The following is a 14,431-nucleotide window of genomic DNA, read 5'->3' on the forward strand; positions in this document are numbered from 1 at the left end:
GGGAAAATGCTCCATTGCAGAGAATGGAGAAGGAGATGGTCTCTATATAGAATGGGTGGTGGTGTCAGTTTTCTCTAAATGTCTTTCCCTGCTTCTCGGATTTGATTTATGAATGCTAAAGGAGCTGTTCGGAAGTGGGGGAGCATAGTGGGAGGGAGGGGTGGACAGTGGTGAAATGGAAGATAATGCTTGAAAAAAGTCTGTGTGGTGTGTGGGTTTTTTTTTGTTTTTGTGTTTGAGCAAATTCATCATGACATTTTGCTTTGCAGGACGCCAGCTGCTGAGATTCCAGGAAGATCTCATCTCCTCTGCTGTGGCTGAGTTGAATTATGGGCTATGCTTGATGACACGAGAAGCTCGCAATGGTGAAGGCGAACCATATGATCCAGATGTACTCTACTATATCTTCCTATGTATTCAGAAGGTAGGGGGGAAAGCCCTCATCTCTTACTTTATGCTGTGTGCACACAACAAAACTGTGCATATGCTGTGATCAGACAGTATTTGTAGATAGCTTTCTCTGTGTAAGACCTAGAACAGGTGGCCAACCTGAGCCTGAGAAGGAGCCATAATTTACCAATGTACATTGCCAAAGAGCACTTCCAGTGCCTCCCACCCACTGGCAGCCCCGCCGATCAGTGCCTCCCCCTCCCTCCCTCCCTGCACCTCCGGATCAGCTGTTTCGTGGCATGCAGGAGGCTCTGGGGGGGAGGAGGAGGAGCAAGGGCATGACAAGCTTGGTGGAGGGCATGGGAAGGTGTGCAGTGGGGGCAGGGCTTGTGGCAGAACAGTGAGCACCCCCGGCACATTGGAAAGTTGGCGCCTGTAGCTCCAGCGCTGGAGTCGGTGCCTATACAAGCAGCCGCATGTGGCTCTGGAGCCACAGGTTGGCCACCCCTGACCTAGAATGAGGGTGGCAGTTGCTATTCGAATCAAGCTCTCCAGCTTTGTTTATGTATGGAAAAGTGAATGAAGAGGATTCTTGATTGCTGACAGAACATGCAGCTTTAAGAATGGACAGTTTGAGACCTTAATTAGTAGATGGAATTTTTAGAGGGATACTAGCTTGCAGTTAGAAACAAAATAGTTGCTATTAACTAAATGAAATAATGTGGTGAGAATTTAATGGGAAAGTGTCGTCGTTTTCCCCCCCCCCCCCCCCCAGGAAAGTGTAATGCTCTAGATCTAGTCTGTCCTGCTTAAAATCAGTGTTTCAGCTTTGACTTGCCTGAAATGTGAGTGGAGGCCTATTACTTGGTGTAGAGAAGAGAGAATCTGGGTTTGCAACAGTATTTTCTTTCCTCACTAATGTGAGAGGATATTTGTATCCTAAAGAAACAATCCCAGTGCACACAGGGCAATAATTGAAATGTAAATTTCAAATAAACTCATCCGTTTGTAAATAAACTGAGGGCCCGCTACCTTTGCTTTTAAGATTCTTCCTCTTCTTTGTTATCCACTCATACCGCAGTAATTATGATTATTCCTGGCACACTGTCCTCAGTACGGGGGTATTTGTATTCTCCCAGGTGTACCCTATGGAACCTCTCCAGCAAACAATGACTACAGCAAAGCAGGAAATACATAAACCTGACTAGTGCCTGGGCCTTGAGCCTGGGAGGGGGCTCATTCCATCCCAAAGAGAGAGGTCCTCTGATAGGAGCTTGCTTGATGCTGTTACATCGGACTATATTGTGAATGTCTCTTTGCAGTATCTCTTTGAAAATGGACGAGTAGATGACATTTTCTCGGATCTCTATTATATACGGTTTACCGAGTGGTTACATGAAGTTCTCAAGGATGTACAGCCCCGGGTCACCCCTCTTGGTAAGAGCTTTTTCTCTGCTTTAGGAAGAGGCCTCTCAGACATGGTGGGGTAGGGACAGGATGCAAGAGAGCTTTAAGCTTGCTGGTGTCATCTTTCTGAAAGCTGAGACTAGAAACGGATCTGAAGAAGCACTTGAGCAGAGGAACATCCCTTAACTTTCACTGAGCTGGGGAGGGAAGTTCTCCAGAGCCTGCAATAAGTACAAATATTTCAGAGGGTTTTGTGCACCAGACTCCAGTCCTGACTTCTGTTTTAAGGGTTTAGTTAGGCTTGATTCTGTGCACCATTTAACTTACTCTCTAAGGGGTTCTGAGAACTTGTTAATCTTTAGGACATCAGGAGTGTGGAGTTGATGCCCCTTCTAAGGAATGCATGAGTTGTTGAGCAGAGATGGATTCATAAATGGCAGATGAAATTCAGTGTTGATAAATGCAAAGTAATGCACATTGGAAAACAGAATCCCAACTATCCATATAAAATGATGGGGTCTAAATTAGCTATTATCACTCCGGAGAGAGATCTTGGAGTCATTGTGGACAGTTCTCTGAAAACATCCACTCAATGTGCAGTGGCAGACAAAAAAGCGAACAGAATGTTGGGAATCATTACGAAAGGGATAGATAATAAGACAGAATATATCATATTGCCGCTATATAAATCCTTGGTACACCCATGTCTTGAATACTGTGTGCAGATGTGGTTGCCCCATCTCAAAAAAGAGATATTGGAATTGCAAAATGTTCAGAAAAGGGCGACAGAAATGATTAGGGATATGGAACAGCTTCCATATTAGGAGAGTTTAATAAGCTTGGGACTTTTCATCTTGGAAAAGGGATGACTAAGGGGGGATAATATAGAGGTCCATAAAATCATGACTGGTGTGGAGAAAGTAAATAAGGAAGTGGTGTTTACTCCTTCTCATAACACAGGAACTAGGGGTCACCAAAGGAAATTAATAGGCAGCGGGTTTAAAACAAACGAAGTATTTCTTCACACAAAATGCACAGTTAACCTGTGGAACTCCTTGCCAGAGGATGTTGTGAAGGCCAAGATTATAACCGGGTTCAAAAAAGAACTAGAGAAGTTCATGGAGGATAGGACCATCAATGGCTATTAGCCAGGATGGGCAGGGATGGTGTCCCTAGCCTCTGTTTGCCGGAAACTGGGAATGGGTGACGGGATGGATGACCGGATGACTTCCTGTTCTGTTCATTCCCTCTGGGGCACCTGGCATTGGCCACTGTCAAAAGACAGGATACTGGACTAAATGGACCTTTGGTCTGACCCAGTATGGCCATTATGTTCTTCTACTACCTCCTAGTGACTTACCCTTGGTGTCCATGAGGCAAGCGATCTGATTTGAATTGCAATGCATTTTGCTTTTAGTGTTCTGTGCCACTGATGAGCGACTAGAGCAGCTTCAAGTGATAAAACCAGAGATTTTTTGGGGGGAGAGATAGCTCAGTGGTTTGAACATTGGCCTGCTAAACCCAGGGTTGTGAGTTCAATCCTTGAGGGGGCCATTTAGGGAGCTGGGGCAAAAATCTGTCTGGGGATTAGTCTTGCTTTGAGCAGGGGGTTGGACTAGATGACCTCCTGAGGTCCCTTCTAACCCTGATATTCTAAGAGTCTAAGAGATTTGCCCTAAGGCGTGGCTTGTTCTGAACTTAGTGCATTTTGGAATCCATTTGTGGGTGGTTTTAGGCGGAGTCTTGGAGATGTTGCAGCCAAAAACTTCTGAACGTTAAACCCTTCATTCAGAGTAGGGTCGGGATGTCTATGTGGACTTCACTCTGTACATGTGAGTGTCCAATAAAGGAACAGACCTTGCATGAACAAGTTATGCTATTGCTGCAGTAGGGAAGGTTACACCTACTCGGATGAGAACTAAAGAATCACATTTTCAGGGTACAGAAATCTTTCTTCAGATTTTTATTCCCCTTGCTCTTAGTTTGGTCTGATCATCTGTCAATCCATCTTACATTTGTGTTCAGATACTTCTGCTTAAGTAGTATGGTGGGTTTCAGATCCTTTTTTTCCCTCTGCCTGTTTGATTTATGCTTTGTTCTCTGTGCCATTGCATGAGCTCTGGGGTTCATACTGTTTGTTGTGTTGCTGTGTATCTAGGTGTTTGGAGTGTAGAATTACTCTTCTGCACAAAGGAAAATCAAGAGTACACATATCCAAATAGTGTGTTTGACCCTGTACGTTGACTGAAGATGCACATAGGGCCAACCGCTCAATTTGTTCCATTCCATTAGCTTGCTCATTCTTGCTTATTAAAGGTTGATATCAAAATGAGCAACTGTGAAATGGGAGAATTAATCTGTCGTCCCTTCCCCAAGGAATCTTTTTCTAGTGTGTATCCCTGGAAGTGCCTCTTGTGTTCATATTGTAACTACCTCAGTGGGTGATGCTGACTTCTGATTGTTGCAGGTTATGTCCTCCCCAGCCACGTAACAGAAGAGATGCTGTGGGAGTGCAAACAGCTGGGAGCTCACTCTCCTTCCACCTTGCTCACTACACTGATGTTTTTTAACACCAAGTAAGTATTTGAGACCATTGATTTAATGGCCAAGGAACTTGCAGCATCCTTCACAGGACTGACAGGAAACTGCATTGGATTAAGATGTGGTCACTGCTTTTTAATGGTTAGGGACATGGGAGCAAATCCCAGAGCAGTCCCTTTATACAAGAAATTATATGCAGCAAAACAAGGAAGTGAACTAACAAAGAGAAACCTGGACTTGCATCTGCCTTTTCTTGTGTTATGCTGCTCAGAATACCACCTGACTTTCAGATGCTGGTTTGAACCCTGGCTGGCTCATAGCTAGTAAAGATCGCCGCTTCACTGTCAGATGAGAGGCTAAGTAAGGCTTTGTTTGCCCCATAAATGTCCTGTGTCCTATTCTCACTGTTCAGGTACTTCCTGTTGAAAACAGTAGACCAGCATATGAAGTTGGCCTTCTCCAAGGTCTTGAGGCAGACCAAGAAGAACCCTTCCAATCCCAAGGATAAGAGCACGAGTATCCGGTACCTGAAGGCACTTGGCATACACCAGACAGGCCAGAAAGGTAGAGTGTACATGAGGAGAGGAGAAGCCTTCTTGAGAATGTCTCGGATTGATGGACCTGGTCTGTACTAGTCTTATAAAAAGACTTGCAGGTGCCTTCAGGTGGGGTGCAAGAAACCAATGTCTTTGACAAAAAGATCCTCCCCCAGTAGCTTGGTGATCAGAGATAAAGCACGTCTGTGTGTTTCGTGAGAGCATGATGCCTTCTGACATAGGGTTGAGTGGCTGGTAGCTGATATTTATCTGAGGCACACCGGCCTCCCATCGGAAGAGTTGGGGATTAGTTTCCAGTGTCATTCTTCCAGGCAGAGGCACTGTTCTGATGCAAGGGCCTCTGAGCAAGGAGAGGAATATGAGTGGAACTTGTTCTCTTCTCTCAATGGAAGCACTTGACTCCTGGGAACATTCATGGAGTTTAGAGGTAGAATATGGCCTGTTGACCTAAGCTTCCACTGGCTGAGGTACTGGCATTTCATTTAACCAGACTTCCTGCCTTTCAGGGGTTGTAGCTAGATGGCGGGTTAATGAGTGGGTCTTGGTGATAAAGCAGATAGCCAGAAGCAATACCTGGAGGTTCCTGGCTGATAACAAGGGAGCTGTGCTTTGGGGCAGTGGTCTGACTCCTTTTACCTTTCCTGCAGCTGGTAACTCATGAGATGACGTATGATGACATAGGATTTGCAAACATTGAGGCTGCTTGACATTGCTTATTTTATTATCTACTATTGTTCTACTACAAACAGTTTCCTGTACTCAGTTTGACACACTGTGGTTTTTTGGGGGGGTTGGTTTGCAGTTACAGATGACATGTATGCAGAGCAGACTGAGAATCCAGAGAACCCCCTGCGGTGCCCCATAAAGCTCTATGACTTCTACCTCTTCAAATGGTGAGAGCTCCTGTCACGTGGGGTTGCTTATCTTCTATAAATGTGTACCTAGATTGCATTTTATAGCTACAGAAAGATAGCTAACTTTGTCTTTGGGATGGTATTTCTCTCTCCGTACTATCGGTATAGTTTGTATGTTAAATACATTAACTATGTAGGGGACTTCAATAGGAGTTGCATGCCCAAAGTAGAGGGTAAACTTTGGTCCAGAGTTGCATTAATTTTTTTACTAAAATCCTGTTTTGCTCACTATTTGAAGGGGCTAAATCATGAAGTGTGAATTGTAAGTGTTTATCCCAGGGTTTACTTGTGATAGACATCAGAGCGGTTGAGCTTGTGCAGTGGCCCCTTAGCCCACAGGTGCACTGACAGCACATCTGATGGAAGTGCCCTCTGCTTTGGATGAGATGTTGGAGAGAGCCAGGTGGTGGCAGCCACAAAAATGGAAGTGTGTTTTGAATATTAGACGAGAGAGGTCTCTTAGTAGCTGAATTTGTGTACACTTCCCTCCTTCGTGGACAGCACCACAACTAGCTTTACTGAAGTGAAAATGGAGTCTGAGAAGAAAACTGACTCTTAAAAGGCTAAATGGTAACCTTTGGTACCCGAGTGAAAGGAGTTTAATCTTTCCTAGTGAATATAGGTCTACTATATAGCTGGGGGGGGCTCTTTGTTGTTAGCCTTGACTTAGTCCAGTGGCTGAATGAGTCATTAAGACAGAACTCCCCTCTTTCCCCTAGAGAACTGTCTAGGGCTGGGTGGGACCCATTGGTAGGAGAAGCTTGTCCTACCATTGCCCATAATTGTACCTGTGTTTCCATGGCTTTTCTAGTCTTGCACCTTTCATCAGCCCAACATTCACTGTAAGGATTCTTAAAGCCCCAGGGGGAATAGGGTGAGGTTACCTGTTCCAGGACATGTTACTAGCCTGCCTGTTTCTGATTTTGTTTCCCCCCTTGCAGCCCCCAGAGTGTGAAAGGCCGGAATGACACATTTTACTTAACTCCGGAGCCGGTGGTAGCCCCCAACAGCCCGATCTGGTATTCCATCCAGCCAATCAGCAGAGAGCAGATGGAGCAGATGCTCACTCGGATCCTGGTGATACGAGAGATTCAGGAAGCTATTGCTGTGGCTAATGCCAGCACCATGCACTAAGGCACCCTGCCCAGCTCCGAAGGGGGTGGGGTGGTGGGGGGATGACGAGCAAGGATAAATTGTACAGACTTTTACACTAAAGGAGATGCCTACGTTTTGTTTTTTATTGGTGTAGTTATGAAGCCCTTTTAGGCTTCTTCTGTTTAAAAGAATCTAAAAGGAAAACCTACCCATTGTGTATCCTACCAAACACACTGAGCTGTTAGAACCATTGGAGGCTGCATTTCTCTGCCAGCTCAGAGCTGTTGAAACTGCTGGTTGACTTTGGTTTTTTATGATGTAGAAAACAGAACATGAGCTATGGGATTGGCCTGGATGGCTGGGGCCTCTGATGCCTCCTCAGAGCACGTGCAGCCTGGAGAGCGCAGAATGATGGATGGACCTGCTCAGCCAGCCAAGGAGAGGCAGGTGTCTCTCCTTTGTGCTCAGACATTAATTTGCTGTTGTCCTGGAAGAAGAAGGAGGAGGAGAGTGAACTGCAATTATGATTTCTAAAAAACAATTTCTATTCAGACCTTTAAGTGACATTTTTAGATGTTAAAAGTAAAAAAAACAAAAACAAAAAAAAACAACTTTACCACACTTTTTTTTTGGCCTGACATTGAGGCCTTAAACCTTGAGGCTCCTGTGCCTGCTGGAGTTCTTGTACCATACACTTGTGTATCATATAAAGATACCGCCCTGTTTCTCTTATGTATTCTTACTCTAGTTGTTTATTAAGAATGACGAGCACGTCTTTTCAACATGCCATTGAACAGTGTGTCTTTATTTGGGGAAGAGCGCAAGAGCTGCAAGAGGGAGCATTTTAAAAAGATCAGTGTAATTGGGTTGTTCTCATCCCCCCACATATGCTTTTCAGTGTGATTTCCCCTGGACCCTTTTTCTCTTTCCCACCCCTCCAAACTTTGAAGGTCTGAAGGAATTCACTCCTGTTAGGATGTCCAGGTCCTTCTTTATTGTTGCACATTGGGTCAGCTTTTTTCTTCAGTGTAATAACTTACCGTTGAGAGAAACCAGTTTGCTGATAGAACTTCGTGTCCAGCTAGGAACGAGGGATTTGCTGTTGCACCAGATCAGCTTATTGGTCCATTCAGACCAGTGTCCTGTCTGCAGCAGAGGCCAGTGTGTGGGGCTTCAGGCACAGGCAATACCTGCCCCCAGCCTCAGCCCCAAAGCACCTGACCAGTGGCTAGAGGGTTAGGGGAGAAAATGCTTTTCAGGCTGTATGGATGGCTGGCTCGCATATCGGTATCATAGTTGTATAGTTTCAAGAGTTGTCAGGGGTTGTAATTCTTTTTTAAATCAGACCCATGGCACTTGCCTCACTGCATCTTCAATGGCTGCTGTATTTTGACAACATAACATTTCTGGTGGCTTCCGAAGAGAACAGATTGTCCGCTGTGCTTGAAATCGGAGCCCACGCTAGCGAGGCTTGAGGTTATTGAGCTACCAGCTTCTTGGACATGAGGAAGTGACGCTTCTTGAATCTGCCTTCTCCTCTTCTCCCTCTATTGCAGTCCTGTAATTGGAAGCTCCTCCATTACTGTACGAGAGAGTCTTGAGGCTTCCATTTGTCACCTCCCTATTTACATTTGCAAGCAGGATGTGTCCTCCCTCTGATCTGTACATGTGCACCAAGGATAGACTCTGCCCCTAAATCAGGACTGTCCCTAATGTTACTTGCCCGTGTGCCATCCTGTTTGATGTGGAGGCGTGTCCAGTGAAGACTTCTGGTCCTAGCATGTGATACTTGGGCTTGGTGGAAGGCTTCTTGTGTCAAACCGTTAGAATGCAGATATGCCGGAGTATGAACATGAGGAGGGATTGGCCCCTGAAGAGAACTTTTCGAAGCATAACTTGGTAAGAAATGTTTGGGTAACTGCTGCAGGAAGTCGTGCATCCCCTGTGCGGTGGGTTTGATGCTCCCTTGCTCCCTCTGTTCCTTACCGACATCAACACCCAGAGTGGTGAGCTAAGCAAAGTCCCACCTCAACGACTGCTGGCAGTATCTGGCTGATACTCTAGTCTCTGTGGGGCAGGAAAAGAGAATGGGGACAGGTGGAGTGTAAAGCTGCCATCATACCCTCAGCTAAGTGCAGCAATTGGGATTATCAGCAGCACTTTTCCTCTGGCAGGGAAGTGTCAGTGTTGGCTATTATCCGATGCCATAACCTTGTCACTGTGTTCCAATGACCGCAGTATTCTCCAAGCGCCAGTTCGATTATTCAAGGATATAGTTATGGGCTAGGTAGCCATTGCTGTGCTCAAGGGAGCAGAGACGCATGCGTATTGTGCTAAGGGTGTCCGGGCCTGCATGGAGCTAAACTCTAGATCACTTGGGTAAACAGCTGCCCTGAATGTTGGATTTGAGAGGGGAGCATCCCGCCTTCTGCTCAGAGAGCAAGTGACCCTGAGAAATAAGCATGTGCAGGCTAAACACCCATCCTCAAGTCACTGTGCCCTGGAATGCCGTATAGGAGCCTAAATCCAGCCTTCCCAGAGGTCGGAGTGGGCCCATCCACTGTTAATTAATTCCGAGCGCAATATGAAAATGGAAGCTGACTGGCTGTTCTTTCCTCCGCCAAGTACTAAGTGGATGGAAAGGTTTGATATATGGCTTCACATAACATTTTTGTGTAAGTATAAACTTGCCAGAGCTTGAAACAATTTTGCAGACAGACAAGACCCAGCAATGGAATAACAAGGGATGCTGCAGGTTTGGATTGAGTTGAGGTACACTGGCAGAGCTGTGTGGTGAAGCTGTATGCCATGTTGCTTAAAAATATACTTGATTCTCCTGTATTTATTGCTGTTCACTTGCTACTGTAAAGAGCAAATGAATCAAAAAATGTAACTGGTGGAGAGTCAAGTAATTCTTTAGGGTCTCCACTCAGCCTGGAGAAGCACAACTCACTTGAACAGTATTGGGAGTTTAGCAGGCACAGAGGGCCACATAAACCTCTAAATCTTTATTGGGTTTGCCCTAGCAAACACTGAGGATTTTCCATCCCTGGCCTGTCTTTTTGCTTTCTCCTGTGTATGGAAGATGAAGGTGTTGACTTGAAGATGTACAGTGTTCTGTACTGTCTGGTATCAAAATGTCTGATACCAGTTTCATTTCTTAGACTATCCAATATACTATGCTTTACAGATGACTTCACAGAACTTGTTTCATAGAGCTGTGCAGACTGAAACAAGTTTAAAATGTCTGTAATATTTCTGGAGTTTAAACCCTGTACGCTCTGATAGTGAAGAGTGATCCGACCCTTCCTTTCTAGAAAGGTCACCCTAAAGCCTTATTTGTAAGGACTCCTGGAAGGAACTCTACCCAGATTAGACAACAGCGCTCTGTTGGCCTAAGGTCTTACCCAGGTCATTGGCAAATCTGCTCCTGGTTAAATAATGTAAAATAGCTCTCTTTAGCACGGTCTTCTATATCCAGTTTGTTTCCACTCCCTGCTTGAGTTTCAGTGATGGACATGCCACCTAACACCTCTTGAGTACCAAACACCTTGCTGTTGTACATATTTAACCCAGAATGTACACCCTTCCTTTGCCTTGTATGTGCCACTGATACAGGGTTAGCCTTGTCTGTTCTGTCTCAGCTTGGTTAGTTATTTAGTCTGAGGCTCCCCCTGCATTGTTTGTTTTTTAATTGTTCTATGCCAATTTGTCTCCACAGAAAGTGTAGCATGATTGAACATGGCGGCTTTGTGAAGCTTCTTGTGTTCTAACCTCTGACCTCCATGTATTGTCCTGTCTCATGAAATTGCAATATAACTGCTCTCCTACAGGAAACTTATAGTCTGTTACATAGACTTGGTGTCCACTGTGCTATCATGTCCATATTTCCTTTTTTTGGAGGTGGTCACTACTGTAAAATTGGAATGACCAAAGCAGTGGAGGACAGCCTGTGGAAAACAATCATCCCTTGGCCCCTTACTGCAGGGGGAGGGAGGAACAGGACAGTCTAAATGTAACTTAATATAGTTCATTTTCTAACTTCTTGATTCCTAGACTCTCGTGTTTCTGGGAGGAGGTAATCTCCTGTATGTCTGAAGCGGTTTCCAAAGCATGCTGCCTTGGCCTGATTCGTTGTGGGAGCTAGAACTTCCATTTTAGGATCCAGAACCTGAAAGTGACTCTAAACAGGAGTCCTCCCTTGCACTGATCCTCACCGGGTGGAAATGAGACACATTGCTCTGACCTAGGAGAGAACAAGTCCATTTGCCTGGTCAACTTAGAATTGAACAAAAGCTGTGTCCACCACCCCAAGTTCTCTTGATCAGTTGCCAAATAAAAGAAAGGTGACAGTGGCTGAAAAGAGCCCTTTTCTGTCTGTATGGGACAGAGGGTTTTACTGCTACTTTTCTGTTTGCTGGACTGTCTGAGGGGTTGCATGATGGCTGTAACCTATTTAATAATGAAATGGTTAATCTTAACGGTCTGACTCTTACATCACTGTTAAAATGGGATAGAAACTGCTACAGCCTCTGATATGGGGCCCTTCTCCCAGCCGCGCATCCTGAGCTGCTAGGTTCCAATAGCAGCCTACGGAGAGATTTTTTCCTTCCCCAGATATTTTAAGGAATGCACCTTGCCCTGTCATTTCAGCCTGTTCCGTTTCCTTGGAGCCAATGTATAGAAAACATCCAAGCTATTGCTGACAACACTAACAAGCATCTTCCTACTGTAAGGAGCATCTCGAACCCTCTTCCAGGAGAGAATTGTTAATGTGCTGGGGGTGGGGGATATTAAGCTGCCCAAAGACATGTGATGCAATGGCTGTGGCACTCTGCCTGCCAATCCCTTCCTCCAGTGTGGCTCTGCCACAGCTCTCAGCACTGCAGTAGACATTTTTTGCCCAGATGCCCTGTGCGCAGCCCCCAAGTTTCCAGGTGCCTGCTTCCATCTGTTCTTGCTACTGAGTTAATCAGGAGGGTTAGGGCAGGACTGAGTCCAGCATAAAGCAGGAATAAATTGGGTCTTGGTCTCTAATGAGGGAATGTAAGAAAAGAACACGGGTGGGTAGGGGATGCATCTTACTAAGGCTGGTTCTAGTTGCAGCCCAGATCTCCCTTGGTAATGGTGCAGCCTGCATGCCAGAAATGTCTTGTCCATCCTCCCACATTGAACCCTAGTCTGAACAGCATATGTCATTGGCATCCTGCAAAGTGACCTTCCAGCTCTCCAGTAGCTTTTGCCCCCTGTGAGTTACTCACACTGCAAATCATTTTAAAGAGATGAACTCAACTATTTTTTTAATTTAACTTTACTCTTATACCCTCTGATCTTTGTAATCCCCTTGGAAATGAAATGTCTTTCCCTGCAGCCTTTGTAGTCTGTTTGACAACCATTAAACCTTGCCTTGTGTTTCTAATGGAACAGAAGCTAACTTGCCTGTCTGTTTACTACTTTGTGCTCTAGTATCACTGCTGAGGTTAGGGTAAATGTGCCTTGCATTGGAATAGGGCAGCTGTACCACCATCGTCTTTCCTTTAAAATAAACAAAAGATCTTAAGCAGGCAAGACATCCTCACTTCTGGCACTCTTACAGTAGGCAACATTTACTGTTGGTGGAATGTGTCACTCTTTTTTTAAAGTCTAAATGCTCTTCTGCCTGAGTGCTAGTAAGACCAACTGGAACAACTGCCTTAATATCACTACTCTAAGTCACTTTTGGTACATCAGTCAGGACATCAAATCCTAAACTGATAGCACCTGATCTCCTTCAATGTAGTCCAAGAAAATTCTAAATAGGTGGAAATCAGCATGTGGGTGTATGAATTCTGTAATGCTACCTGGAACAGTTTTAGCTGAGAAATGACCGAGAAATGATGCACAGATGTATAAAATCACAGCCAGGGATGTTATGAAAGCCAAGGGCCATATTTCTCAACAGGTGCCACCCTCCAACACAAACTGCAACCTTAACATTGCACAACCGGAACCAATATTCACTCCAGGGCTGAAGAAAAGGAGTTTAATTTTCCTTCTCTCTTGAATGAAATGATACCGTTCTGAGTACTAGGTACAGCTAGCACAGACTGTGTTGTACCTGTTAAGGAAAAGTGGAAGTCATTGAAAGAAAACTGCAGTGATCAATTTCTGTAGTGACTACAGCCTTAAGTTATAAGAGCAGCTTAACAAAACAGTCACTGAGACACCATGCAATATGTAGTATAAAAGATGTGGTGCTACCCTTCAGTATCAAGTTATTGGAATAAAGTAAACAAACAATCAACCAAAAGATAAACTAAACTCAATCACCCCAATGATGAGCTACAGGCTGGGAGAGCCCTGCTCCCAGAACTGCAGAATCCCACCCTGCTGCGCTGTCATCAGAAGAATCCTATCCAGTCCTAACCAGATTTACGTGGTAGCAAAAGGAGTGGGACTTTCAAAACCGTTCAGCACCCAACGTGTTGAGCTTTCTTGAAAATCTGGCCCCAAAAGAGAGACTCTCTGTTGATTTAAACTGAATAATATGAAATTTTTGTGATTATTTTTCATAAACAGACGATGCAAAGTCCAAAAAGGTGCGTGACTTAATTGTATATGTTTTCAAATACCCCATCCTTCACAGGAGCTCCAATAGAATTATGCAACTATATAATTTTACAACTCACTGCAACACCAGACAATACTACGTAGCCATGTTTGGGCGAGGGGTAACCATAACAAAACAGAAAACCTACATGAATAGGAGGTGAAGGGGTTAGGTGGAATGGAAGTCTGGTGGTGATTGAGCCATCTCAATGTTGTTGTTGTGTGGTTTGTTTTTAATAATCCAAATGTATCTAGAAATGGGGTCAAAATTTCTTCAGCTGCTAACTCATGCAGGTCTGAATACCACTTCAAAGGAGGGTGTAAAATTGGATAATCTGCCCCCTACATTAGCTCTCATTCTTTTAAATCCTAAAGTATGAGGTTTAATATCCCTTCCAAAACACATCCTAAGTAGACATTATTTATATAAAGGTCAGTCCCTTTTGGCATCTTCAGCTCTTGACCTCAGTGGCTGCCTGTGGCAATAAGTTACACAACGTTTGAAAAGCTGCGGAACTGACTGACACTGTTCCTTTTATCCAGTTTGTTTCCCACCTTTTTAGTTGTATGTGCTCTTTTAAGATGCAGGCAGAACAGAAGTTTATTTTATAGACTTTTATTGTGTCCCCCCTTATTGCTCTGTTTTCTAAGGTAACAATCCCAAACTCCATTAATCTCTCTTCATGAGAGAATTTTCCTAGGCCCTTAATCATCCTCAATGCTTCTCTGAACACCTGTAATATCCTGTCTGAGATGGGGTAACCAATCCTGCACAGACAATCTGGCTGAGGCTGTGCTGTTGAGTATATAATGGTGTATTCGCCACCTCATTCCTTAGGCATCCTAAAATCTTTGGGTTTTTTTAGCACAGCTGTACAATGAGCTGTGTACTATGAGGGCCAGGTTCTTTTACTGTGTTGATACAGCTTACAGCGTCTA

At 44.6% G+C, this 14,431-nt stretch overlaps 1 protein-coding gene across 21 annotated transcripts in view; it reads left to right on the top strand.

The window, feature by feature from the left end:
- QRICH1 (glutamine rich 1) overlaps positions 1-12,338 on the top strand; it is a 35,456-nt gene extending 23,118 nt beyond the window's left edge. For all 21 annotated transcript variants that reach the window (XM_065552879.1, XM_065552872.1, XM_005295971.5 and 18 more), the window contains 6 exons: positions 270-424; positions 1,713-1,827; positions 4,265-4,373; positions 4,751-4,902; positions 5,698-5,788; positions 6,751-12,338. In XM_065552879.1, coding sequence (XP_065408951.1) covers positions 270-424; positions 1,713-1,827; positions 4,265-4,373; positions 4,751-4,902; positions 5,698-5,788; positions 6,751-6,943 — 815 coding nt within the window. In that variant the 3' untranslated portion in view covers positions 6,944-12,338. The remainder of the gene's footprint in view (positions 1-269; positions 425-1,712; positions 1,828-4,264; positions 4,374-4,750; positions 4,903-5,697; positions 5,789-6,750) is intronic.
- The last annotated feature ends 2,093 nt before the right edge of the window (positions 12,339-14,431 follow it).

This window comes from Chrysemys picta, chromosome 7 (genome assembly GCF_011386835.1).
Source record: "Chrysemys picta bellii isolate R12L10 chromosome 7, ASM1138683v2, whole genome shotgun sequence".
In the NCBI taxonomy this organism is placed as follows: domain Eukaryota; kingdom Metazoa; phylum Chordata; order Testudines; family Emydidae; genus Chrysemys; species Chrysemys picta.